At 48.1% G+C, this 25,346-nt stretch overlaps 1 protein-coding gene across 2 annotated transcripts in view; it reads right to left on the bottom strand.

The window, feature by feature from the left end:
- Positions 1 to 25,346, bottom strand: part of LOC147748974 (uncharacterized) — a 737,146-nt gene that overhangs the window by 133,344 nt on the left and 578,456 nt on the right. For both annotated transcript variants that reach the window (XM_086964737.1, XM_086964747.1), the window contains one exon: positions 17,500 to 17,570. In XM_086964737.1, the coding sequence (XP_086820863.1) occupies positions 17,500 to 17,570 (71 nt within the window). The remainder of the gene's footprint in view (positions 1 to 17,499; positions 17,571 to 25,346) is intronic.

Here is a 25,346-nt window from a genome sequence, read left to right as displayed (position 1 = left end):
CTGTCGACAGTGTCGAGGTTATATGGGAGGCGTTCAAGGTTACGATCCGGGGAGTCACTATCTCTACAAGTTGTGGAATGCTTAAACTGATTGTTCGGACCCTCGGAGGCCTGGAGGGTGACTTGCGTGACTTAGAACGCAGGATGCAGGCTGACTCGGATCCCGCTCTTTTGAGCCAGTTCCGTACCAAGCTCTCAGAGTATGAAGAGGAGGCCGCCAGGGAGGCTAAACATAGGGGAAAGTATTGGACGGCGAGGAGGTACTGTGAGGGGGAGCGGCCCGGTAAAGTCCTTGCTGCCCTTACTAGACATCCAAGGCATGGGTCGGACGTGCTGGAATTGGTTTTGCCGGATGGCACTCGCTGTCGGGACACTGCGGAGATTCAGCGTACCTTTATTGATCATTACGCACACCTTTACACGACACAGCAGACGGGTGAGACACGATATGGCGGATTTCTTGATGAGTTGGCACTTTGTTGGTTGTCGGATGATCATCGGGCGTTCTTAGGGAGGCCCCTGGAGGTGGAGGAGGTCAGGAATGCCATTATGTCTTTGAATAATGGGAAGGCCGCTGGTCTGGATGGCCTTCCTGCTGAATTCTATAAGTGTTATGTGGACATTATGGCCCCCGTTCTCCGCGAGGTTTTTGAGGAGTCCCTGGAGGAGGGGCGACTGCCGTGTTCCATGCAGGAGGTCGCTATTACGTCGCTGCTCAAGCCGGGGAAGGATCCGTTGGATGTGGGTTCCTATAGGCCCCACTCATTGCTCAACTGCGATGTCAAAATACTCGCGAAGGTCCTGGCGGTGAGACTCGCTGAGCTCATGCCTGTTATTGTTCTGCCCGATCAGTCGGGGTTTGTGCCCGGTCGTGCTACCTCCCACAATCTTCGCACCTTGTTTTCCCTTATTTCGACCATCGCTCCAGATATCCCGGTCGCTGCCATCTTCCTTGATGCCACTAAGGCGTTCGACTCCGTTGAGTGGGGCTATCTTATTGATGTACTGTGTCGGATGGGCTTTCCTCGGATCTTTATTTCATGGGTTAAGCTCTTATATACTGATCCGATGGCGAGGGTGGTGGTGAATGGGGTGCTATCCCCCCCGTTCCCTCTCACAAGGGGGACTCGTCAGGGATGCCCCCTCTCGCCCCTCCTATTTGCCATTGCCATTGAGCCTCTGGCCTGCAGGATTCGTCAGCTACACCAGAAGAGCGCCTTTAATTGTCTTCAGCGTCAGGTCGGGATCTCTTTGTACGCTGACGATGTCACGCTTTATGTGAAAGATCCTGAAAACAACCTTAATGCGCTCTTACGAGAACTGGTTGCTTTTGGGGGTGTCTCCGGTGTCCATATCAACTGGCGGAAATCCCAACTCTTCCCCCTTACTGCGGCTGTGGCTAGGTTTCCTCTTGATTACCCTTTGGAATGGTGCGATTCGGAGCTGCGGTACCTCGGCATTGTTGTGTCATTGGACAGAGAAGAAACGATCAGGCTTAATTATGGTGTGGCTATTACTAAACTGGCAGACAAGATCACTAGATGGATGTCCTTGCCTCTCTCCATGGCCGGTCGGGCGTCACTTATCAAGATGGTAGTTTTGCCCCGCTTTCTGTACCTCTTTCAAAACCTTCCATACCATCCTGGTGCTTATTTTTTTCGCAGACTTCGCTCTGAGCTCATACGATTGTTTTGGGGGGGGCAAACAGCCGCGGGTGGCTTGGGCCACCCTTACATTACCCTATTCTGATGGAGGATTCGACGTCCCTGAATTTGAGCTTTACTATCTTAGCGCTCAAACGCATTACGCTTATCACTGGAGGCGCCCCACGCCGTTTATGCCCCACATAGCGGCTGAACATTGGGTTGCCCACCGCTCCCATTGGAGGGGTTAGTATTGGGCAAGGTGTCAGATGTGGACACGCCCCGAACGACGGTGACATGCACGGTGGATGCTTGGAAACGGGTGGCACGACTGCTGGGCGTCTCCTTTCTTTATTCGCCGGCCCTGCCTCTGTCCTATCATCCTGATTTGTCTCTGCTGCTGGAAACGGGGTTTCAACGAATGTGTAGGCGGCTCGGTATTCTTACGTGGGGAGACGTGTTTCATGAAGGTGCCTTCCGTACCCAGGCTCATTTCTTTGGAGTTGCTGCCTGCTCCCCGTTGGAGCTGTTTTACTATGTTCGTCTGAGGCAGGGCATGCGTGCCTTGTTACCGGATTTCCCTTCGGAGCCTCCATGTGCTGTTGGTTTCAGATGGGCGTCACCTGGTGTCGAAATTATACGGTGCTATTCGCCGACAGCGCTCTGTCCCGTCCAATCGGGTGCGTGAGCAGTGGGTTGCTGAGCTGGGAGCCCCTATTACTGACGAGCAATGGAGGTATTGCTGTGGACTCACGGCCAATGTTTCTTCCAGTTGTCGCCTGAAAATCATCCATTACAAATTTGTCCAGAGGTACTATTACACCCCGGCGAGGAAACTTCGATTTCATTTAGCGAAGGGTGACCGATGTGCTAGGTGTCGAGCAGAAGGCGCTGACTTTCTGCACTTGGCTTGGAGTTGTGCGGGGGTACTGGAATACTGGACTCAGGTCCATGTGGCCCTGCAGGTTATGGCGGAGGATGGGGTGGCGTTTGACCCCTTGGTGATGTTGCTGGGTTATTCTAAGGACGTGCCTGCCTCATCGTAGATTTGTTGACGTGGCCCTGCTTCTGGCCAAGCGTAGGGTTGCTTGCTGCTGGGGTCGTGGCAGAGTACCGCGCTTCCAGGATTGGTTGAATGACCTCATACTGTCAGGACCAATATAATGTCTATTCTGAATTGATGCCTGTGAGATGCAGACCCAAGGACTTTTGGAGCCCGCTTCAAGTGTACCTCCTAACTAGTGCTGTGCAGGATTCGGATTCTGAACATGAGGACCGAGTAGGGGTTGGGTGACAGCAGCACGGTGGGCTGGGATTTCATTCTACATTTGCTGGTCCTCAGGTATCGGGGGGGGGGCCGAACTGCATCCTCTTTCTGCGAGCTCGAGGGGGCTGTATTTCCTTGTATGTCACGCAGATGGTAGAAATTGAGATCGAACTCCTGTCAGGTTTTAGCCCTTCTTTCTGTATCTCCTTTGTTTTATTTTGCGCTAACAAAACATGCCCATAATGTATCGTGTTATCAGCTTGCCTGTGCGTCCTGGATCATCATTCTCCTACATGCTATGTGAATTTAAATATTGCTATATATATTGATTGCTATGCCACTCTGTACTCGGGACATTTTTGAGTATGTCGTACTATTGTGATGGCCATTTATGACTGTATGTATCATGTATGCACTTCCTTTTTTCCCTGCTTATCTCCAAATAAAGGTTTAAAAAAAAAAAAAAAAAAAAAGGTATCCCCAAAACTGAAAGATTTTGCAATCTATGTAATGGTGGTGTACAAGATCTTAATCATGTTCTAATTATATGTCCGGCACTCCATTTTGTTCGTCGCAAATACTTAAGGCTTGGTTTTCTTCAGTATAATATCTCTACGGCAGTGCAGGCTCGCAATTTCCTCATGTTTCCTCCATCTGAATTAATGTGTTATAAAATATTTTGTTTTTTTAAAGAATTTTTAAATGTCTATTGAAAATGGTATGGTTTGTAAAAAGTTTGGGATCTCTAAGGAATGCTCGTGTTTATCTAATTAATTTTTAAGGTAACTTGTTTCAAAGCACTATAGACACTTTAAAAGACCTGTAAGAGTAATATCCTAATCATGCCCACACTACTTCTACTGTACCTGTAATAATGATGTTTGATTCTGTTTGATGTTTTTTATGATGTATTTGAAACACTTTTTTTTTCTTTGATGCGCTTGCACTTTAGTAAGTACTGTTGGAAATTATTCATGGTTCTCTCTTTTTAATGGTCTCCTCCAAAGCAAATCAAATATTGACATTCTGGGACTCTTGAAATTGTTTTTCCTGGTGATAAGTTTACTTTCTGTTAAAATCAAGGTTAATGCTATATCATGCCCCTTATCGTGACACTATAGATTAGTAATAATTGCTATACAAGTAGGAAAATTGTGGGAAAAAAATTCTTCGCTCTTTTTGTAATGGTGTTTTTGATATTAACTTCTTTGTATTAATAAGTGTAACTTTGAGAATGATTTTTAACTAACATGATGTGTATAAGCTGTTTTTTATTCTGTATTTTATGTGGAATTCCTTGGAATTCCAAATCATAAATAAATAAACTTTGCTTTGCTCCACTCAATCGGGGTTATTGGCAGATTCCTTGCAGAGAGGGGTAGCGCAGGCGTTGCATCCGAAGCTGCAGGTGTTGGTCGTACCCTTTGGTGAGCCCGGTCCTGATCCAAATTCCTGGGGTTATCCTGTCCTGACCGTCCATGAGCTGTACCTGATCGCCTACTGGCAGCCTAAGTCCTTGAGGGTCCTTTCCCGCCTTTTACAACTGACCCATGGCCAGGGTTGGTCTTCAACCTATCCTAGGTAAATATAACTAAGCGTGGGTGTTTGTCTATCTAAGTTTCGCTCTCTTGTCCCTAATAAAGCATAATTGCCTATGTCCTTGACCCTGTTTCTATAAATAAGGTTCTTCGTGCAACTTGTCTATTAGTATGCTCCACTCTCTACCTACCCTTAGTCAAATACAGAACCGTACGCATATATAGTTTGTTCCATTTTTACCCTCCCTTTAGAGAATAAGCACACCTGGATAAATCAAATTGCATAAGTTTCATTTCTCTGAACCGGTAGTGAATTTCGAAAGTCTACTTTGATTAGTATGTTCCTTTTCTTTACCCGCCTTTAGTGAAGTTGTGAAAGTCTGCTGATCAAAATAGCGTGTTTTTTTTCCCTTCCCTTTATTTTTCGAGTTCTAAATGTTTCTTACTCTCATTCATAGCTATACAATCTTTTTAATTCTAGTTATAGACCGTCTGCTCTGTGTAAATGTGTGGCTCATGGCATTAGATGATGAAGAAATTTAGATAAAGGTGTTGAAAACTTCATGCGTCTGTGGTCATTATAAAGTACAACGTTCTTTCAATGTTGCTTGGTATTTTGGTGCAGTCTACTTAATCCCACAGCTAGCTCCTGATCCATTGTGATCTTTGGTACCTGTTTCAAGGATTTGGTAAGTCAGGTACATGGAAATCAACAGAATTGAAACTGAAATACTGATAACAGTGTGTAGGTTACCCGATTAAATACATATATGAAATTAGTAGTATTTTATGGGCCCAAGTGTGCATTATCCGGCAACGAAATTAGTCGGGTGACCTGCGCGCTCTATCACCTGGACAGTAGATGATAGCATAATGCACAGTAAGTGAGCATAGAATACGTTCACCCTTCAAAATGTACTAATGTCAAGCAAAGCAAACTGGTGCATCCAAGTTCCTTTTTAGGTTGAAGCCTCCATTGCAGGGCATGGCCCTGCTGGAGGCAAAGACCTATTGTGAACAGGAGAATTTCAGTACTGCGTGAAACCACGCCCCCTTTTTCCATTGGCAGGCCTCTCGAAACGGAGGCCTGCCATTGGAAAAAGCTCCTGTTTAGCAGATTTGTCTGCTCTGGATCCCACCTCTCGAGGACTCCATGACCTGCCTTACGGTAGCACAGCAGTATTTTCAGAAATATTGCCTTGGCAACCATGAGGCAGGGCAGGGAGTCCTGGAGGGGCGGGATTCAGTATCCTGTTCCCGCCCCGTTTTTGTTTTTTTAGTTTTGTTAGTGCCGTCATTCCAGCACGTTCCTGGGCGGTGGAGGAGGTAGGGTAGAAACGGTGCTTGTGTTACGTTATGTTTTTATTCTGAATTGAGGAGAATAATTAGTTGGAGAATGCAATTTAAGAGATACCGTAGTATAAGCCCTCAGAGGACACGCCCATTCCCGTGAACTATTCTGGTTTGATGACGCAGTAAATCACAGGCCCGTTTGTTGGCTGCGTGGCATACTCAGGATGAGCTTGTCACGGCAGCTGCGGAGAGGCACCCTGGCCGAGCAAGAGAGGTCTAGGGACACACTCACCCTGCTGTACTACTGCGGTTCACTTTACACAAAGCGCACTATATAAACTTATCCTCTCGTTATGTGCCCACGACGGAATCGGGAGAGGCTGCCTCAGCTGTCCCTGCCTGGCGGGTGCGAGGCATCACCTGTCTTAGGGAATGCTGCCCACGGCAAGTGCGCAAACAGTTCCAGGCCCGATAGGCCTTTCTGTGGATTCCAGACGGGGGCATGCAGCTTTGCAGGCGCGGTTCGGGGGCCTGGTGTTCTTGTTAAGTGTAGGGAGAAGGTTTATGCTGCAGGCCCTTCGAGCATGTTTGCACGTTTTTGTTGGGGCTTGTGAAAGATCCGGGATCCCTACCTCGTCGGAAGCGCAGAGTAGGCGGGGAAGCCACACCCCCACCCCGGGAGGAACGTCTTCCCTTTGTCATCGGGCTCCCTCTCTTCGCCCACAGGATCCGCAAACCCCCGAAGACCCGGAACCAGAACAGGATACCGGAAGCAGAACTCCCGCCGGCGACCCGGAAACCAAACTGACCGGAACCGGAAGTACATCCACTGCAGTCAGCCGAGACCCTAGAAAAGACGGCAGGAGTGAGGAAACAGTGTTCAGCCCAGCGGACTCGTGGCAGGAGACAGCGAACGACGCGGAACCCCCGACGGAGAGCGGAAGGAAGGAGGAGATCGGAGAGGAGGCGGAGACCGGAGAAGAGAACGAGGAAGAAGACCTGTGGACGGAGGATTGGTGGCGACCTCCGGAGGTGGCGGGAGAGCGGCCGTAACTCGGATGAGAGTTATGGCGGGGCACGTGAGTACACTCTATCCTTCTCCGTGTTCCCCTAGTGTAAATATTGTACCTAACTGTAAGATCTTGTATATAGAGCCCCCACGAGCACCCTGCACCAGCCTTAGTACTTAAGAGAATTATCACGAGCACTGTACTTATAGTCCCCACACTTATCCCGGACACCCCCATCACAAACCCCTCCTGCTTGCCGAGTGGTCTTATCCCTACCTACTCTTCCCTCCTTCCCCGCGTTCATTACCTGGCCATTCACTTACCGGTGACGGTGGTAGTACTCAGTAGTCCTTACTGGACGGGACTAACCCCTATACTCTCTCTTTCTTATCTCCGAGGAGACCCATCGACCGGCCGTAACCTGACGACAACAGCCCAGCAGCGGACCACAGCCAGGATACCTACCTACCATCCAGATCCCCCTCCCGGCTGGGAGCTGCCTGGCGGATTATTCTTCCCTGCAAACTCTTTATTCCGTACTTTGTGTGTACTTTCCATCAATAAATCCTTGACCATAGCGCACTACATCCGGCCTCCCCGCTTGTTATTCCGGTCCGCCCAGCCCACAGTCTCACAGGTGGTGTCAGAAGTGGGATCAGCCGGAAGCATGGAGGCCGCCGTCAAACAGCTAGCAGAGAGCCAAGAGCAGCTTGGCAAGATGATGGAACGCTTCCTGAAAACTGCCGAAGATGATCGTGGTCAACTCCATGACGTCCTTAAGGGACAGGGGACCGCTCAGGATCAAGCCCTTGAAAAACTGACTACAGTCATGGGGCAACCAAGACCCACAACCTCCTTACCCTCAGTAGTTCTCCAAAAATATGTCTCGGGTGAAGACCCCGATTATTTCTTTACTAATTTCGAGCGCCTGGCTCAAGCAGCAGCATGGCCTGAAGATCGCTGGGGCCACTATCTAGGTCCTCTCTTGACTGGTGAACTGCAGGCAGCATATCAGCAGGCCAATATCCAGGGCCAGACTCCCTACCAGGACATAAAAACATGTATTCTCGAGAGGCTGGGAATAGATGACGAAACATACAGGGTACGTCTGAGACAGGCTAAAGAGGGACCCCAAGAAACGCCACGGGCTACAGCCACCAAAGACCAGATTCTCTCAAAAATATATCTAGAACAGTATCTGGCCTCTCTACACCCGGCCACCCAAAAATGGGTGAGACAACACGCCCGCCTGACCTTGGACAGTGCAGTGGAGATAGCCAGTGCTTATAGCAGAGCCCAAGAGTCACAACAGGTCCGAGAGGAACCACATCCACGGATTCCACATGGAAGCCACGCTCGTCCCCAAAAACCCCCACCGGCGGCCAGAAGACCAGAGCCTACTCCCTGGATACCCTACCCAGTCATGCCTCGACCTAACCCACCTGGTCCTCAGTGCTATCACTGCGGAGGGTATGGCCACATAGCTCGGGTGTGTCCCCAAAAAGAGGAACCAATGGACATAGGGATGGTCCGAAATTATGTATGTCTTACCAACGAAGTTACCCCTCCGCCGTTCCGATGTCCCGTGAGAATCGAGGGACACCGGATGATGGCATTGGCCGACACGGGATGTAGACATAGCGTCCTCCGACCCCAGGAACTACCCCATCCTGTTGGACCACTAACTGGAACAGTAGCGATCAAGTGTGTCCATGGAGACACTCGGAGTTACCCGACGGCTCAAGTGCGGGTACAACAGCAGTCAGATGGGGGTAGAATGTTAACCGTCGGTTTAGTTCCTAACCTTCCTGAACAAGTCATACTAGGAAGCGACTACAGTGGTCTTCCCCACCTCCTGAAAGACACTACGGACTCCCTAAAGAGGTGGTGGGCAGAGGTCCCGTTTCCCCAGGATTCCCCTGCAGCCGAATCACCCTCAAAACCGGGGAAGACCAAGAAGCAAAAGAAGAGGGAGAAAAGGACCTTTACTGGCGCTTATCCTGCTCAGGTCGAGGCTCATCCCTGGGAAACGGACCGCGAATTCCGAGCCACCCAGCAAGAAGACCCCGTACTGCAGGAAGCCTGGAATCGCGCCCTGGATAATGAGGATCCACTGCAAGTAGGTCCTTATTTTTTTCGAAAGAATGGTCTCCTCTACAGAAAAGGTGGCCCACAGCTACCAGCCCAGTTGGTTATCCCAGGATTGTTTCGGGACAAAGTCCTATATCTGGCCCACAGTCACTTGCTAGGAGGGCACTTCAGCGACGAAAAGACTGGCCAAACTATCCTGGAAAAATTCTACTGGCCGGGCGTACACGGTCAAATGAAGCAATACTGTAGGGAGTGCCCGGTCTGCCAGAAAAACAGCCGGTATCGGCCCCCTCGAGTCCCGCTCCAGCCCCTTCCCCTTATTGATGTGCCTTTCTCTCGAGTTGGGATGGACCTGATAGGACCCCTGTTGCCCTCTAGGACGGGGTGTAGATACGCCCTGGTATTGGTAGATTATGCCACCCGGTTCCCGGAGGCCGTCCCGTTGAAACAGCCCACTACCCAAAACATCGCCAAGGCTCTTATCTCCATCTTTAGTAGAGTAGGGTTTCCTAGGGAGATCTTAACAGATCAAGGTACGCCTTTTGTGTCCTCCCTCATGCGTCAAGTCTGTGCCCATCTGGGTATTAAACAGATACGAACCTCGGCGTATCACCCACAGACAGATGGGTTGGTAGAGCGCTATAACGCCACCCTAAAGACCACGCTAAAGAAACTGCTAGGCCTTGAGAGCAAAAAGTGGGAGGAGATGCTTCCTCTGGCACTTTTCGCGATCCGTTGTAAGGTGCAAAGTAGCACCGGGTATTCCCCCTATGAATTGTTGTATGGCCGAGCCCCCAGGACACTACTAGACATGGCCCGCGAGGCCTGGAAAGCTGAGCCCGACCGAACCCGGCCCCTCCCGGAATATGTGGATAATATTCGAACCCATTTAACCCAAATCCGAGAAATAGTGAGACAAAATATGGTAGCCGCTCAGGTCTCTCAGACACAACAGTACAACAAGGGAACCAAGGCCCGTACATTTAACCCTGGAGACCTGGTATTGTTGCTTCTACCCTCCTCCGACCATAAACTGTTGGGACAATGGCAGGGCCCCTTTCCTATCGTAAGACAGGTGACTCCCGTTACCTACGAGCTCGATATTGATGCCACCAGAGGGGTCACCCAAATATACCATGTTAATCTATTAAAGAAATGGGTGGGGCCCCTCCCTGTAATGACAACCACTCCCTCTCTGCCCTTTGAGAGCTGTATCGATCCAGAACTCCCGGAAAAGAACAAACAGAACCTTAGACAGGTCTTGTCCTCTGTACAAGCAGTATTTTCCTCCATGCCCGGGCACTCCACCGTTGTGGAACACGCCATTCACACTGAAGCAGGGAAAACCGTGCGACAGAGACCCTACCGGATCCCTGAAGCGCGAAGGGCGGTCATAAAGGATGAAACGACCCAGATGTTAAGGATGGGTATAATCGAACCGTCCTGCAGCAGTTGGAATTCCCCAATCGTCCTCGTCCCCAAACCCGATGGTTCTACTCGTTTTTGTATAGACTTCAGGGAGGTGAATAAGATCTCTGCCTTTGATTCATACCCCCTTCCTCGAGTAGACGAGATGGTAGAGCGTATCGGCAAAGCTAAGTATATCAGTACCCTAGACTTGTGCAAAGGGTACTGGCAGATCCCTTTAAAAGCTGAGGACAGACCGAAAACGGCCTTCTCAACCCCTGAGGGTTTGTTCCAGTTCAGAGTAATGCCCTTCGGGCTCCATGGGGCCCCGGCCACATTCCAAAGGGCCATGAACCTGGTCTTACGACCCCATACCAGCTATGCCGGGGCCTACCTAGATGACATAGTCATTCATAGTGACAGCTGGGAACAACACCCACAACATTTGCAGGCCGTAGTACAATCCCTTGGTAAACACGGCTTTACCATCAACCCTGCCAAAACCACCTTGGCGGCACAAAGTGTGAAGTATCTGGGGTATCTATTGGGGGAGGGGGTCATTCGCCCTCAAAACAATAAAATTCAGGCTATTCACTCCATACCCTTCCCTCATACCAAGAGAGAACTCCGAGCCTTCCTCGGCTTGCTGGGGTATTACCGGAGGTTTATTCCCAACTTTTCCCAATTGGCCGCCCCCTTGACCGACCTATTGAGAAAAACCTCCAGAACCGAAGAGAAGTTACAACAACCCTCTCCCCAACTGCTGAAAGCCTTCGACCTCCTTAAACAGTCCCTGTTGTCCGAACCCGTGTTAGTCAGTCCTGACTATTCCCGTCCCTTTATCCTGCAGACAGACGCCTCCGATCAGGGTTTGGGGGCTGTCCTGTCCCAACAAGATGAAAGAGGGGTCGAAAAACCAATACTGTACCTCAGCCGAAAGCTCTTCCCGCAGGAGCAAAACTATGCGGTTGTAGAAAAAGAGGCTCTAGCGATTAAATGGGCTGTGGACAGTCTCCGATACTATCTGGAGGGCCGGGAGTTCCTCTTGTATACGGATCATGCCCCGCTGGAATGGATGGCCCGGAACCGGGGCCACAACGACCGGGTACTTAGGTGGTTCCTTTCTCTACAACCCTTTTGGTTCAGGACACTACACCGAAAGGGACTAGACCAGGGCAATGCAGATTACCTCTCACGTTTTCCAACTACTTACACCCCTACTAGTAGGACAGCTAGGGAAAGGGGATGTGAAAGATCCGGGATCCCTACCTCGTCGGAAGCGCAGAGTAGGCGGGGAAGCCACACCCCCACCCCGGGAGGAACGTCTTCCCTTTGTCATCGGGCTCCCTCTCTTCGCCCACAGGATCCGCAAACCCCCGAAGACCCGGAACCAGAACAGGATACCGGAAGCAGAACTCCCGCCGGCGACCCGGAAACCAAACTGACCGGAACCGGAAGTACATCCACTGCAGTCAGCCGAGACCCTAGAAAAGACGGCAGGAGCGAGGAAACAGTGTTCAGCCCAGCGGACTCGTGGCAGGAGACAGCGAACGGCACGGAACCCCCGACGGAGAGCAGAAGGAAGGAGGAGATCGGAGAGGAGGCGGAGACCGGAGAAGAGAACGAGGAAGAAGACCTGTGGACGGAGGATTGGTGGCGACCTCCGGAGGTGGCGGAAGAGCGGCCGTAACTCGGATGAGAGTTACGGCGGGGCACATGAGTACACTCTATCCTTCTCCGTGTTCCCCTAGTGTAAATATTGTACCTAACTGTAAGATCTTGTATATAGAGCCCCCACGAGCACCCTGCACCAGCCTTAGTACTTAAGAGAATTATCACGAGCACTGTACTTATAGTCCCCACACTTATCCCGGACACCCCCATCACAAACCCCTCCTGCTTGCCGAGTGGTCTTATCCCTACCTACTCTTCCCTCCTTCCCCACGTTCATTACCTGGCCATTCACTTACCGGTGACGGTGGTAGTACTCAGTAGTCTTTACTGGACGGGACTAACCCCTATACTCTCTCTTACTTATCTCCGAGGAGACCCATCGACCGGCCGTAACCTGACGACAACAGCCCAGCAGCGGACCACAGCCAGGATACCTACCTACCATCCAGATCCCCCTCCCGGCTGGGAGCTTCCTGGTGGATTATTCTTCCCTGCAAACTCTTTATTCCGGACTTTGTGTGTACTTTCCATCAATAAATCCTTGACCATAGCGCACTACATCCGGCCTCCCCGCTTGTTATTCCGGTCCGCCCAGCCCACAGTCTCACAGGGCTAGATCAGCAAGTTTATGTACACAAAGTATACATGCTGTTAAACGCCTGTTAAAAAGACTACAGGGTTGTCGAGCCGCAAAGGATTTTGTAAACATGCCCTAATATGTCTTGAATACGTTAAGGCGCAATGGGTGCTTTTTAATTAAAAGCGGAGTCAGCATTTTTCAACCGCCGGCTCGTGACTCGGATGCTTACACAGCTTCTGTCGTACCCTCTTCCATGTAGTTGCATATGCTAGCAGGGCCTGTTTAAACAGCGGGACTACAAGTCCTAGAATGCAATTTACTCATCATGGTGGAGCTATGCACACAAGGGGAAAGTCTAACGTTGGTTTAGCGGACCTTGCTCGCTTTGTTTTCTTTCACTCCACGGCGGCGCCACGTTTGACATTACTTACAGAAGAGTTTTATCAAAAAGTGCCAACAGGAAACAATTGCTGTTGACTCGAGTAGTATAATTTGATCACTGACTGGAAGTGAAAATGTTCGTTTATCTGCCTACAAAACACAACAGTACTGCGGTAATGAGTTCAGCGAAAAGACAGGTGCCTGCAGTGCCTTTTGTATTATTTGATTCACCTTTTATGTGTGCTACTTCCCATGCCATTGCACAACTTGTGTGTTACAATATAGTATCCCTAGTGTACTTGTTCGATACAGATAGATGCAGTTCAGACATTTTTATAAATGTTAAGTAACCACCTACAAATTGCATGCATGTAGCTGGCATCTTAATTAAAAGCACTCGAGTTTTCCGGTCCATTCTTTACCTTTTTTTGTCATCACAGTTTTATATCGCGCAAAACTGCACCAAAGGTATTAGAGCACTTTACAGGAGTACCAGATTGCACTGCATAGTGTCAGATTTTATATTTTTGGGTAACAGAGATTATGTGATTTGCCCCAGAAACATAAGGTGTTAAGCTAACGTCTCATCTGTTTTTTGTAGCACTGCCAGTAAAATATTTCTCATTACTCAATGGAAATTGTACCCCACCTCTTTTCGTGAAATTGTGCCCCACCTTCTTTTCGTGTTTTTTTGACATTACACAGGGCACTATACCAAACCGGAGCGCCACCTTTCCCATTTATTATCGGAGCCCTGGGCGGCCTGCTGCTGAACTAAATAATGCGCTAATCCTTCACTTGTATATACGGAAAGGTAGAGTAGCAGGGATGCTTTAGTTTAAACGTGTTTGCTTAGGGCACACATTTACAGCAAAATACTTGTTGAAGGTCAGGGATATTTTATCTCCTTGTAAGTAGAGGCTCACTAAAAGCTATTCCGGTACTCTTCACATTTAATAGCACATGTTATTATTACTACTCTCAACTGTACCGGTTTTATCACCGTAAAGAGGATAATAATCTGAGTGAGCCCTGGGAGATTAAATGATTTGCCCACAATCACAGGATATTCAACTAATGCTGTGAATCAATCTGATTCTCAGTTCCAAAGTTGGCAGCTCTGGGAGTGTGGCCTATATTAATTGGTAACATATCAGAACATGATTACCTCTATTGTATATAATATAGGGCTGGCAACCTAGCCATTGCTTAGCCCTTTGTTGGAATCTCTGTCATTCTACTTTACTGCATCCTAAAAGACCACCAGATCCCATGTCATTTCCATCCCTTTCTCTGGCGCAGGGACCAGGCACAGATTCATTACATTTAATTGGTGTCCATTCGCTTGCACCTTCATTCAAGTGCTATTTAATTGAAGTGCAATTTTTGTACATGGGTTGTTGCTTTCCTCTCCCACCCACCACTTTCCATGTTGCTGACTCCTTCGCCCCAACCCCTCTGGTCTTGCTTGTTTTGCTTTCATTCGGATTGTTACACCACACAGAATTCCACAACTAACAATTGCAAACCAACCCACATAATTCCACTCCACACCACATACATCCACTCCAAACTGCATAAAAAAGCACATTGCCATTTACAACGCCAATAGCTCTAACTTTCACAAATGCGAGACCTATTGCATTGCAAATGCTTTTTTTTAACCACGTTTATTATCTATTGATTTTTTCCTTGATTGGGTGCGGACCATATAGAATTATGTATGATTAGCTGTCAATAAGTTTAATATTTTTTAAAGAGTTTAATATAGAATTAATATGTTCCTCGTGTTTTTTTTGCAGAGAGAAGTTATTTTTCAACAACCAGCTGTTCCTAATGGCCCCTTGGGTCAAACGTTTGAATTTCTCGTTTGTCCCATCTTAGCTCACTGCTCAAACCGGTGAAAACCAATAGGGAAAACAAACAATCTTTTCTGTGGCAAACCCTCACTTGAGATCATTGAAAAATAGAATGCTGTAAATATTGCACTTTTAATGGCTGTAGGTGTCTGGGAGGTTAAATATGGGTTGGGTTTAAAACCAGGTGCTTACGGACAGGTGGCTTTGTTACTGCCACCAGCACGTGCCTATTTCAATGAGGGCGACAGGCTCGGTTATTGTTAATGGTCTGGGAAGTAAACTTTCAGCGGACTTCCCACTCAACACTCACGTTGTTGTCAATGTATGGCGGGACTTTAAGTAATTAAAAGACCACCACCACATCCACTACAACATCCACTACATCCAACACCACCACATCCACCACCACCACCACATCCTCCACCACATCATCCTCCACATCATCCACCACCACGTCCACCACCACCACGTCCACCACCACCACGTCCACCACCACCACGTCCACCACCACCACGTCCACCACCACCACGTCCACCACCACCACGTCCACCACCACCACGTCCACCACCACCACCACCACGTCCACCACCACCACCACCACATCCACCACATCCACCACATCCACCACATCCACCACATCCACCACATCCACCACATCCACCACATCCACCACCACCACCACATCCACCACATCCACCACCACCACATTCACCACATTCACCACCACCACAGCAACCACATCCACCACCGCAACCACATCCACCACCGCAACCACATCCACCACCGCAACCACATCCACCACCGCAACCACATCCACCGCCACATCCACATCCACCGCCACATCCACCGCAACATCCACCGCCACATCCACCACCACCACATCCACCACCACCACATCCACCACCATCACATCCACCACCATCACATCCACCACCACACCCACAACATCCACCACCACATTCACCACAACATCCACCACTACATTCACCACAACATCCACCACTACATCCACCACCACCACATTCACCACCACATCCCCATCACCACATCTCCCATCACCACATCCACCACCACATCCACCACCATCACCACATCCACCACCATCACCACATCCACCATCACCACCATCACCACATCCACCACCACATCCATCACCACCACATCCATCACCACCACATCCACCACCACCACCACATCCACCACCACCACATCCACATTATCCACCACATCATCCGCCACATCATCATCAACCACCACATCATCCACACCCACCACATCCACCACCACATCCACCACCACATCCACCACCACACCCACCACCACACCCACCACCACATCCACCACCACATCCACCACCACATCCACCACCACATCCACCACCACATCCACCACCACATCCACCACCACATCCACCACCACACCCACCACCACACCCACCACATCCACCACACCCACCACATCCACCACACCCACCACATCCACCACATCATCCACCACATCATCCACCACATCATCCACCACATCATCCACCACATCATCCACCTCCACCACATCATCCACCACCACCACATCACCCACCACCACCACATCACATCCACCACCACCACCACATCCACCACCACCACACCCACCACCACATCCACCACCACCACATCCACCACCACCACATCCACCACCACCACATCCACCACCACCACATCCACCACCACATCCACCACCACCACATCCACCACCACCACATCCACCACCACCACATCCACCTCCACCACATCCACCTCCACCACATCCACCTCCACCACATCCACCTCCACCACCACATCCACCTCCACCACCACATCCACCTCCACCACCACATCATCCACCACCACATCCACCACCACATCCACCACCACCACATCCACCACCACCACCACATCCACCACCACCACATCCACCATCACCACATCCACCATCACCACATCCACCATCACCACATCCACCATCACCACATCCACCACCACCACCACATCCACCACACCCACCACATCCACCATCACCACATCCACCACCACATCCACCACACCCACCACATCCACCATCTCCACATCCACCACCACATCCACCACCACCACCACCACCACCACACCCACCACCCCCACCACATCATCCACCCCCACCACATCATCCACCCCCACCACATCCAACACCACCATAGCCACATCCACCACATCTATGTGTGTGTGTGTGTGTGTGTGTGTGTGTGTGTGGCTCTGGGTGTGTGTGTGTGGCTCTGTGTGTGTGTGTGTGTGGTTGCAAATGCAATAGGTCTGGCATTTGCGAGAGATTAAGCTATTGGCATTGTAAATGACAATGCCATTTTTTATCTCTTTTCAAAACCAACACATAAATAAAAATGTTGTCATTTACAAGGCCAATAGCTCTAACTTTTGACATCTGATATACAGGATTTCCCCTAACTTGAAGTTTAAAGCAACCCTAAACTACCATCTGCTATGATTTGAAGGCAAAGAGTAACTACTAATCAACCCATGTCCAGTGTAATACAAATGAATGCATTATTGTTTTACGTACAGCAGCACCTATTCCACCTCACCTTGATGCCTCATTTGGTATATGTCAACTACACAACCTGTCCAACATCCTATGCACCGTTATCTTCTACAACATTTGTGATCAAATTTATCATGCTGCTAGTTAATAAATCCATACTCAATCTATTCTTAGTCAGATCCCTAGGAGTAGTTAAAAAATACTTACTCGTTTTCCAGGGGCTGGGTTTATGGTCCCACGTAGGGCTACCGTTTGACTTTTGTTCCATTCTTGTAGATCTAGCAAAATAAAGTGAGTACAATTGAATACATTTTTACAAACATGGACGCTGAACAGTTAAACGATGTATTAGAAAAGTCAGAAGGTCTGAGTTTGTGTTTCAAATGAAAGATGTTGACAAAAGAAGTTAAAGGGGACCATCAGGTATTATCTTAGTCATTTGTACATTTGTGCAGCACTTCATGCCACCCTTGTGTCTGTACAAAAGGCTGAGGTGTGACGGAGAGATTGGAATAGAGAAACCATGAGAGAAGAAAGGAGAAATTAGATAGACCAAATGAGGAACAACCTTGTGGCTGAGAGGTTTAACAAAGCACTGGTATATATCCATAGGGTAAAATAGTGCTTTGAGGATACACAGCCTTAGCTTTCTGGTCAGCATGGAGCAGGTGTGGTAAAGGAAAGAGTAGGTGTAGACAGGATTGAACCAAAGAGGAAAGAAGGTTGCAGTAAGTGAAAGGTTGATGAAATCTGACAGCAATGGGAACTTGCCCCCAACAGATAGGGTTTGAGCATTTCAATAAATGCTAAAGGCATGGTCCTCATTCTCATTTAGCGGAGTGTGGTCTAAATCCAGCCTTCAGACATAAGGCTACTGTCTATTATGGCATATATTAATCACAGACATTCAGTAACGTTGGTCTGTCCGACTGCTCCAGGGAGGCCCCGTTCAGGGGTGCCGACAACCACGCCCATCCCAGATGGGGCTAACACGGAGCCCTACTGGGAAGACGTCACGAGAATAAAAATGCATAAGGTATAAGTTTTCGAAAGAGATTACTATGACCTCAGCCATGAGCTGCATGGAACACGCAATCTGTCAATGCATGTAATTACTGCTAATACTGCTTTTATTAATCTCGGGGTCATCATTCTACAGTTGCCATGGTAGGTGGGATATACATCATTGTGCTGCGTCACCTTCGCTTCACCCATGCTGCCTATTCTCACAAACGTGTATCAGCCAATCAAACCACCTCTTGCTCTTGTACAGAATTCCGGAGTGACTTGCCTAAGGTAATCAGACACTCGCCATAGCTACTTACCTTTTGTAGAACATTAAAGGCTTCAGAGAGTGCTTTGTGGAGCTCAAGTCTGTTTGGACTTTACTGCTCTCTTTTGTAAATTGCTGTGTACATATATTACCACAGTATTATCTGGTGCATTCAGATAACTCTTTTAGACAGTCCTTAAAAACACTATATGTATAAGCCTTATTTACTTTCTAAACACGGTTGGACCTATTCACAAATATATGTCCGCTTGTTAAGATAGGTTTCCTGTCTAAATACACCAACTGCAAGGAATTCACATAATGATTCGGGGCAAGTTGAAATCTGCTTCACTACAGTGGATTTCCATTCACGAATGTGGGGAAATCCCAGGCAAGGGGTGGGAAGCTGGTGTTGCCAGGTACGAGTAGCTTGTGGGTTTGTGACTGTGGTCTACAAACTGTACTTTCCCCCCTTACTTTTACCGTCGTGGAAATGGTCAGAAAGGTACTTCAGAAAAGGGCTGGAGTAACTGCTCTTTCAATAAGGGAAAAGGAATGGACGTTTTGAGATTTGTTGAGGGTGTAGAGGAATAGGTTTCATTGCAGATCAAAAGAAACAGGAACAAAAGGAAAAGAAACACATTTGCGCAGTGAACTCCATCCTCCTGTGCCGAAATCTTAACTATATGCATTCCCATACATGGGGAATAGGATCCTGCAGGAGATGTCACATGACATTCCCAATAGTACGCCTAGAAACCTGCCCCGGCTCAACCTTCAACCATACTTATGCAAATTTTAGCAGAATAAAGGACAAACCCCAAGACAGCCTTCACTAAAGAATTCTCTGATGAATAGATTCCTTCACTAGTAGCCCTGAAGTCTCTCAGCTTGACTATTTTCCTGTGGAATCCTCTGGATCTTGGACCTGCCAGCCCGATTGATATATTGTATTTGTTTTGCTCCTTGCTTGCATCCTTCTTGTCTGTCATTTCGTCTTTTTTTCCCTGTATGTATGACTTGACTGCTATATGTACAGCGCTCCGATACCCAGATGGGTCATGTTTGTGCTATCTAAAACTTCTCAAATAAATAAATCAAGTCTAAGACAGTGAGAGGCAAAACAAACAGTGCTTGCCAGGTCTTGACAGTGAATACTAGCAAGGTTTGCACTTTGTATAGAGTGGGGACACTGGTGCCTTATGAGGTTGTAGTCCACGGGCCTGTGATGATTCCTGGTGGCCTGTTAAGACTACAACTTCCATGGGTCCTTCCACAGCTGCGTAAATGGCCCAGAGATGCAGGGTGCAGCTCAACCTGACAACACAGAAGCAAGAGATTCTGACATTGCTATGTAAGAGACCGGTAAAGGTTATGCCTGAGGACAAGGTCAGCTTTCAAGGCCAGACTGAACGGTTCAGAGTTCAGAAGCAGCTCCCTCTCGCTGCCCACCGCGCATACTCGCCAGTCAGAGGTTTTCTGAGTCTATTCAGGCAAGTTTGTAAGAAAAACTAGAAATGCGTTATTGGCATCCCTAGACTTACAAGTATTAAAAACGTCCATCCCTTCTTCACTCAGGACAATGAATTACACCAAAATTAAGGTGTTTCATTCTTTCAAATTTCTGCCTCAGAGATACAGAGCAAGCACATTTAAACACGTCTACACTTGAGAACAGCTACAACGTGAGAACAGCTTTTAGTCATTATATTCTATTGGATCTAATCAGGTGCTGGCATAGAAGGCTTCGGAAATAATACTGTGTGCTACGTCAGGAAAGGAGAGTAAAATGAACATGTAAATGGAGCAGGGGCGGCTCCTCCATTAGGGCGGAGGAGCGTCGCCCCACTGCTTTCTCGCAGTGTGAGAAGCAAAAACATAAAATGGTATTTTAAATACCATGTTATATTTCTGCTTCTCACACTGCGAGAAAGCAGAAGGCAGGGTATGCCTGGTTGGGAGCGGGCGGGAGGGTATGCCTGGTTGGGGGCGGGTGGGAGGGCGGGTCTGGGAGGAGTGGCTTGCACCACTCTGTGTACCCTGACTGTTTGTTTGGCTCTCTTGGGCCGACCAAACAAGTCATTCGCATTCTACATTTTCTCTATGTAGGCTGCATGCAGCCTACATAGAGGAAATGACCCCCCTACAGGCGCCCGGTTGGGCGCTGTCTTCACATTGGCTTACAGGAGAGGCGGGAGGATGCCTTTTCCGGAGCAGGAACACGGCAAACGCTGAACCTGGCCCAGGAGCAGAGGCGGCACGGACCCGGTCAGGTACGTTTTTTTTCTTTTTCCTTTACCCCCCCACACCCGCGTGAACCCCGGTGCAATCCCTCTCATACGCCCACCCCTCCACCCGCGAATATTGCAAGCCACGACTGAAATGGAGTGCTCCACTTATCTTACATGTACTTTTGGTATATGGTGAAAACCACAGACGCATTTATTTTTACACTATGTAGTTTTGCAATTGACACGCCCAGTTGTCTGAAGCATTTCTAGACATATTTCTCATTTTCTGACAGGCAAGTAGCTATTTGTATTGTATTTTTTACAGGGAAATGTTATTGACAACTTTGTACTAATTTAGCTCTTAAAAGACAACTCCCCTGAGGAACGAGGTACTAACTTTATGCTTGTCATATCAGTCATCTGCCATTTCTAAACACCGTAAATAGAACTATTACCCAGTTTCAGTTTGTGTACTCAATTGGTCAACCTAGGAAAGATGAAAGACTACGTCGGCTTTGCCAGGATTCAAAACTCTTCACCTGTAGATTACTGCATTTTTCAGTAGTGAGCGGTTGATCTAATCAGCATTGACCAATTGAAAAGTTTCACCCAAAAAAACCTAGGCTTAAATCAATTCTTTGAAAAACTGGTCTGTAACTGGTTAAAAAATACATGACTGTACCAGATTGTTCTTGTGAGAAGTTGGCCTGACATATGCTGTCCACTATTCTAGTGGGCACCTTGCACCAGTCCAACGACCCTTATGGATGGTAGGTTTAAAGACAACCTTTATAGAAAGCTATCCTAGTGGTAGCTGTGGAGAGCAGCCTTCAGGCTAAGTCTTGAAGGAATGTAAAGCTGCTTGTTTTACCAGTCTATAATCTCATGAATGACCAAATGAAAGGAGAACCACACAAGGTATATATAAAATATTATATGTATTTATTCTAAACACATCCCTCTAGTCTCTTTATGAGGCTAGAGGCAAAAGTACACCAAGTAAACTTATTTGGCACACAGTAAATTAGCACAGAATATGTTTTGCCCTAGGGGCCTCACAAATCAAATACTAAGATAGTGGTATAAGTACCGGTGTGAACATAGAGACCAGGCCTAGGGCCTGTAGATACGCTGGGGCAACCAAGAACCACCCAAGGTGGGGGACGAGTGCAGTGTCTAAACACAGCAGGGAATCACTATTGACTTCTATGGAGAAAGTTGCGATTGGATTTTTAAAGATTAATGACACTTAGGAGTGGACTAGGAACAAGACCCACGGGAGCACCTGTAGTGCTCGCGTTACCTCACCCAGGGAAGCCAGGTGCATAGGTGTCTTTTTGTGTTGGGTTTCGTCGTCGTTTCCTATGGAGAGCTGCAAAGAAGTGCTGCAGGCAGCCAGATGAAGTGTCCAGATGGATCCAAGGGTGGATCGAAGATATGAAGAACCTGAAAGCAGAGGGGACAGAGTCTGGGTCACTTCCCAGTGACCAGGGAGGCAGCAAGAAGATGCCCACCGATGTCGGGTGATTTCAGGTGCAGGAGGTGAAGCTGGACTCTTCAGCCACGAGGACCAGGAGGTATCGACGACAATCAGGAGCTGGATTTGAGCTGTCCCATGTTGGATGTCGAGTGCTGCAGTGTCGCTATCCAGATTGGACCAAACAAGCCTTGGCAACATCAAGCCACACAGAAGGCAAAGTATGGCTTCAGAGCAAACCAGCAAGGTCTGAGGGACTCACCCTTTGGAGGGGAGTCAGGGCACGTCTGGAGCAACCAGGGAAGCCCAAGAAACAAAAGAGTTACCTTCGTGTGGACCCACCAGTCGACGGACCAGGGATCGCGAAGGGACCGGAAGCTGGCCCATGGAACACTCATGGAGTGTAGGCCGACAATCTTCGGTGCAGATGGTGCTCAGGCCTTGGACTACAAGTAGCCCAATTCACAACTTCGGGAAAGCTCTGGAAGTAGATGCACTTGCAAAGGTGCACGGTCTCCAGGAGTTCCGGTCCCAAGTCTCTCGTGATGGCTACAGGTCTCAGCTTTGCTAAGATATTGTGTCAGCCTCGGAGATGTCTGGACGTCTGAGGGGGGAGGATTTCAAAGTGTTTGACACCAAACACGACATGTTTTGATGCAGCCATTCCAAAGTTAGCATTTACCGCAAATTTATAATGCACTTAAGAGTATATGGTGTGGCAGTATCACAGAACAGCTATAAGGAAGTGATTATGAAAGCTGCAAAGGGGCTCAGCTCATGCTTGGGCACCCTCTCACACAAAACCAAGCACTCTGCCTTCAGGATTGTCAAGGCCTGCCATAGGAGTGACTTATAGGTTTATATGTGTCTGTATATATATAGGTAGATATAGGTGTACTAGATCTTAGTAAGGGGTACTTACACCACCTTATCCAGGTTGCAGTAGCAGACCTGTGGTGCTATTTTGGAAGGCTTCCCAGGGGTGGCATAATACATGCTTCAGCCCCTGGTAGGCCTCTGGGGTACCTATGCCCTTGGTACCTAAGGTACGATATACTAGGGACTCACAAGGGTAACCTAGTAACCAATCTGGAGTGCACCTAATGTACATGTAATCAGTTTAGAGAGGAAGCAGCTAGGCCACGGTCCTGGTTAGCAGGGCCCCAGCCAGACTAAAGTCGATAAATCCGTGAAACACAGCAAAAAGTGGGGGTAACCATAGTAAGCAGATCCTACTCTCCTACAGTTCTTAATCACAAAATGTGAGAGTGCTGATAGTAAATGGATCAAAGCTGAAGCTTAGTAAAGTATAGTGTTCGGCCATTATTATTGGCCTTTTATATAGCGTTCATTAAAAAAACATAACTTTTCGCTCTTCCAAGGCAAAGTTATCTAAACCTTCTTAAACGTAACTAAAATGCATGTTTAACAATCATATTTTTGATAATTCCCACTTACTGTCATCTAATGTATTTATCTAAAAATAAAAAGTTATTTTTTTAATTTGTTATAGTTTGCGTAAACTGGTCACATAAGAAATTTGTTAATGGTTCACACAATGGATTTTCGATGGATCAGCTTGCGCTTTAGTTATTCGGCTCTTTCTTAGCTCTCAATATGAATTTGGTGATTTACCTAGATCAGTGACCATGCTATGGTGTACTATATACACTGGGACACTGGTGAGGAACCATACAAAGAGGAAACCTGCAGGCAGGCTCATTGATTTAGAGGCTTTCTTCCCCCAACCAGAGCTCCACTTCAATAGGCCATTTTCAGTAATGTTCCTATGTGCCATTTCACTAATAAGGACATTTGTATTTTATTAAAAAGAAACAGAATTGGTTAAAAAAAAAAACTTAGTGTGTCGAATACTATTCAAATTGGAGGAACCCCTTTTAATATTTTTAAAGGAACAAAAGATTAAAGATAAAATCTGTAAGGACCCAAACATCATGAAGGCCAGCCTCAGCCAGCAGACTGATTTTCAGGTTGCAACCAACCAGAAAGCACAGTTGTCAGGTATGCGAAGGACATCTTGGGGACATTCAGAAAGTTTACCTGGGAATGCATTCCGCCTGTGGCTTGCTTTTGGCCTTATGGCTTATAACTCACATTTTCTTGATTCCCATTTGCTGGCTTGATTTGCTTTAGGTTGTGCAGCTTGAATTCCCACCTCACCATGCTAAAGCCGTGTTCACAGTCTTCTTCCATGAGCTAGTTTTCTGTACTAAACAGTGCAAAGACTCGGCCCTCAGCGCGTGGACGACATGGGGGGGGGAGAGAAGAAGAAGCAGCTCAAGCCTTGGTGCTGGTATGCTATGTTCGGTGCACGCAGCAGTAGGGGTTCACGCTGGGTTTGTCGCTTTGGGGGACACAGAGTGGCCAGGGACTTTACTTGTGTGTGAGGGGTAGCGGTGCGGAATGGAGGCATTGTGTTTGATGAGGGACAGTCTCTTTGTTTAAGGATCAGAAGGATCGCCGAGTTTAGCAGACTGCTCACTGTAAGCTTGGTGTACTTACTGGTGCCAGTGAGTACGAAGCTTGGAGTATGGCTGTTTAGGGTCTTCCTGGTTGCAGGAACATTGTGGCTGTTAAGGAGGCGAGCGCTTAAGGTGTGACCTGGTGCAAGGAGCAGAAACTGTCTAAGAATGCTGCGGGGTGTTGTAAGTTGTGGTCTCAGGGGGTGCTTTGGAGATTGGGAAACTTGTGTATGTTGGGATTGGGTTGCTGTGTGGAAGGAGTTGGTCTCGAGATTGGTCGTTTTACCATATGTTCTCTTAACTCCCTTTCTTTTGCGGTTCTCAGTCGACTTAAGGGTTCTGGAGCAGGCTGCGGGCTTTGTGTGTTTTATGTGGTTCTTGGATGTTTTGCATGAGGAGCAGTCTCGCTGGGTGCAAGAAGTGGGATCAGATTCAGGTGTTGGGCAGAGGAAAGTTATTTTCTGCGCGAGTAGTGGATGTGGCGCTGCTGCACGTAGCTTAGTGATTACTCAGACTTGGGCCTGTAGTGTGTGCCCCTTAGTTTGTTCATGTGATAATGTATTTATTTAAGTGTGACAGTGCACGTCACG

This window comes from Lissotriton vulgaris, chromosome 1_1 (genome assembly GCF_964263255.1).
Source record: "Lissotriton vulgaris chromosome 1_1, aLisVul1.2, whole genome shotgun sequence".
Lineage (NCBI taxonomy): Eukaryota > Metazoa > Chordata > Amphibia > Caudata > Salamandridae > Lissotriton > Lissotriton vulgaris.
The sequence above is the reverse complement of the archived record's forward strand: the minus strand, read 5'-3'. Positions and strand labels throughout refer to the sequence as shown.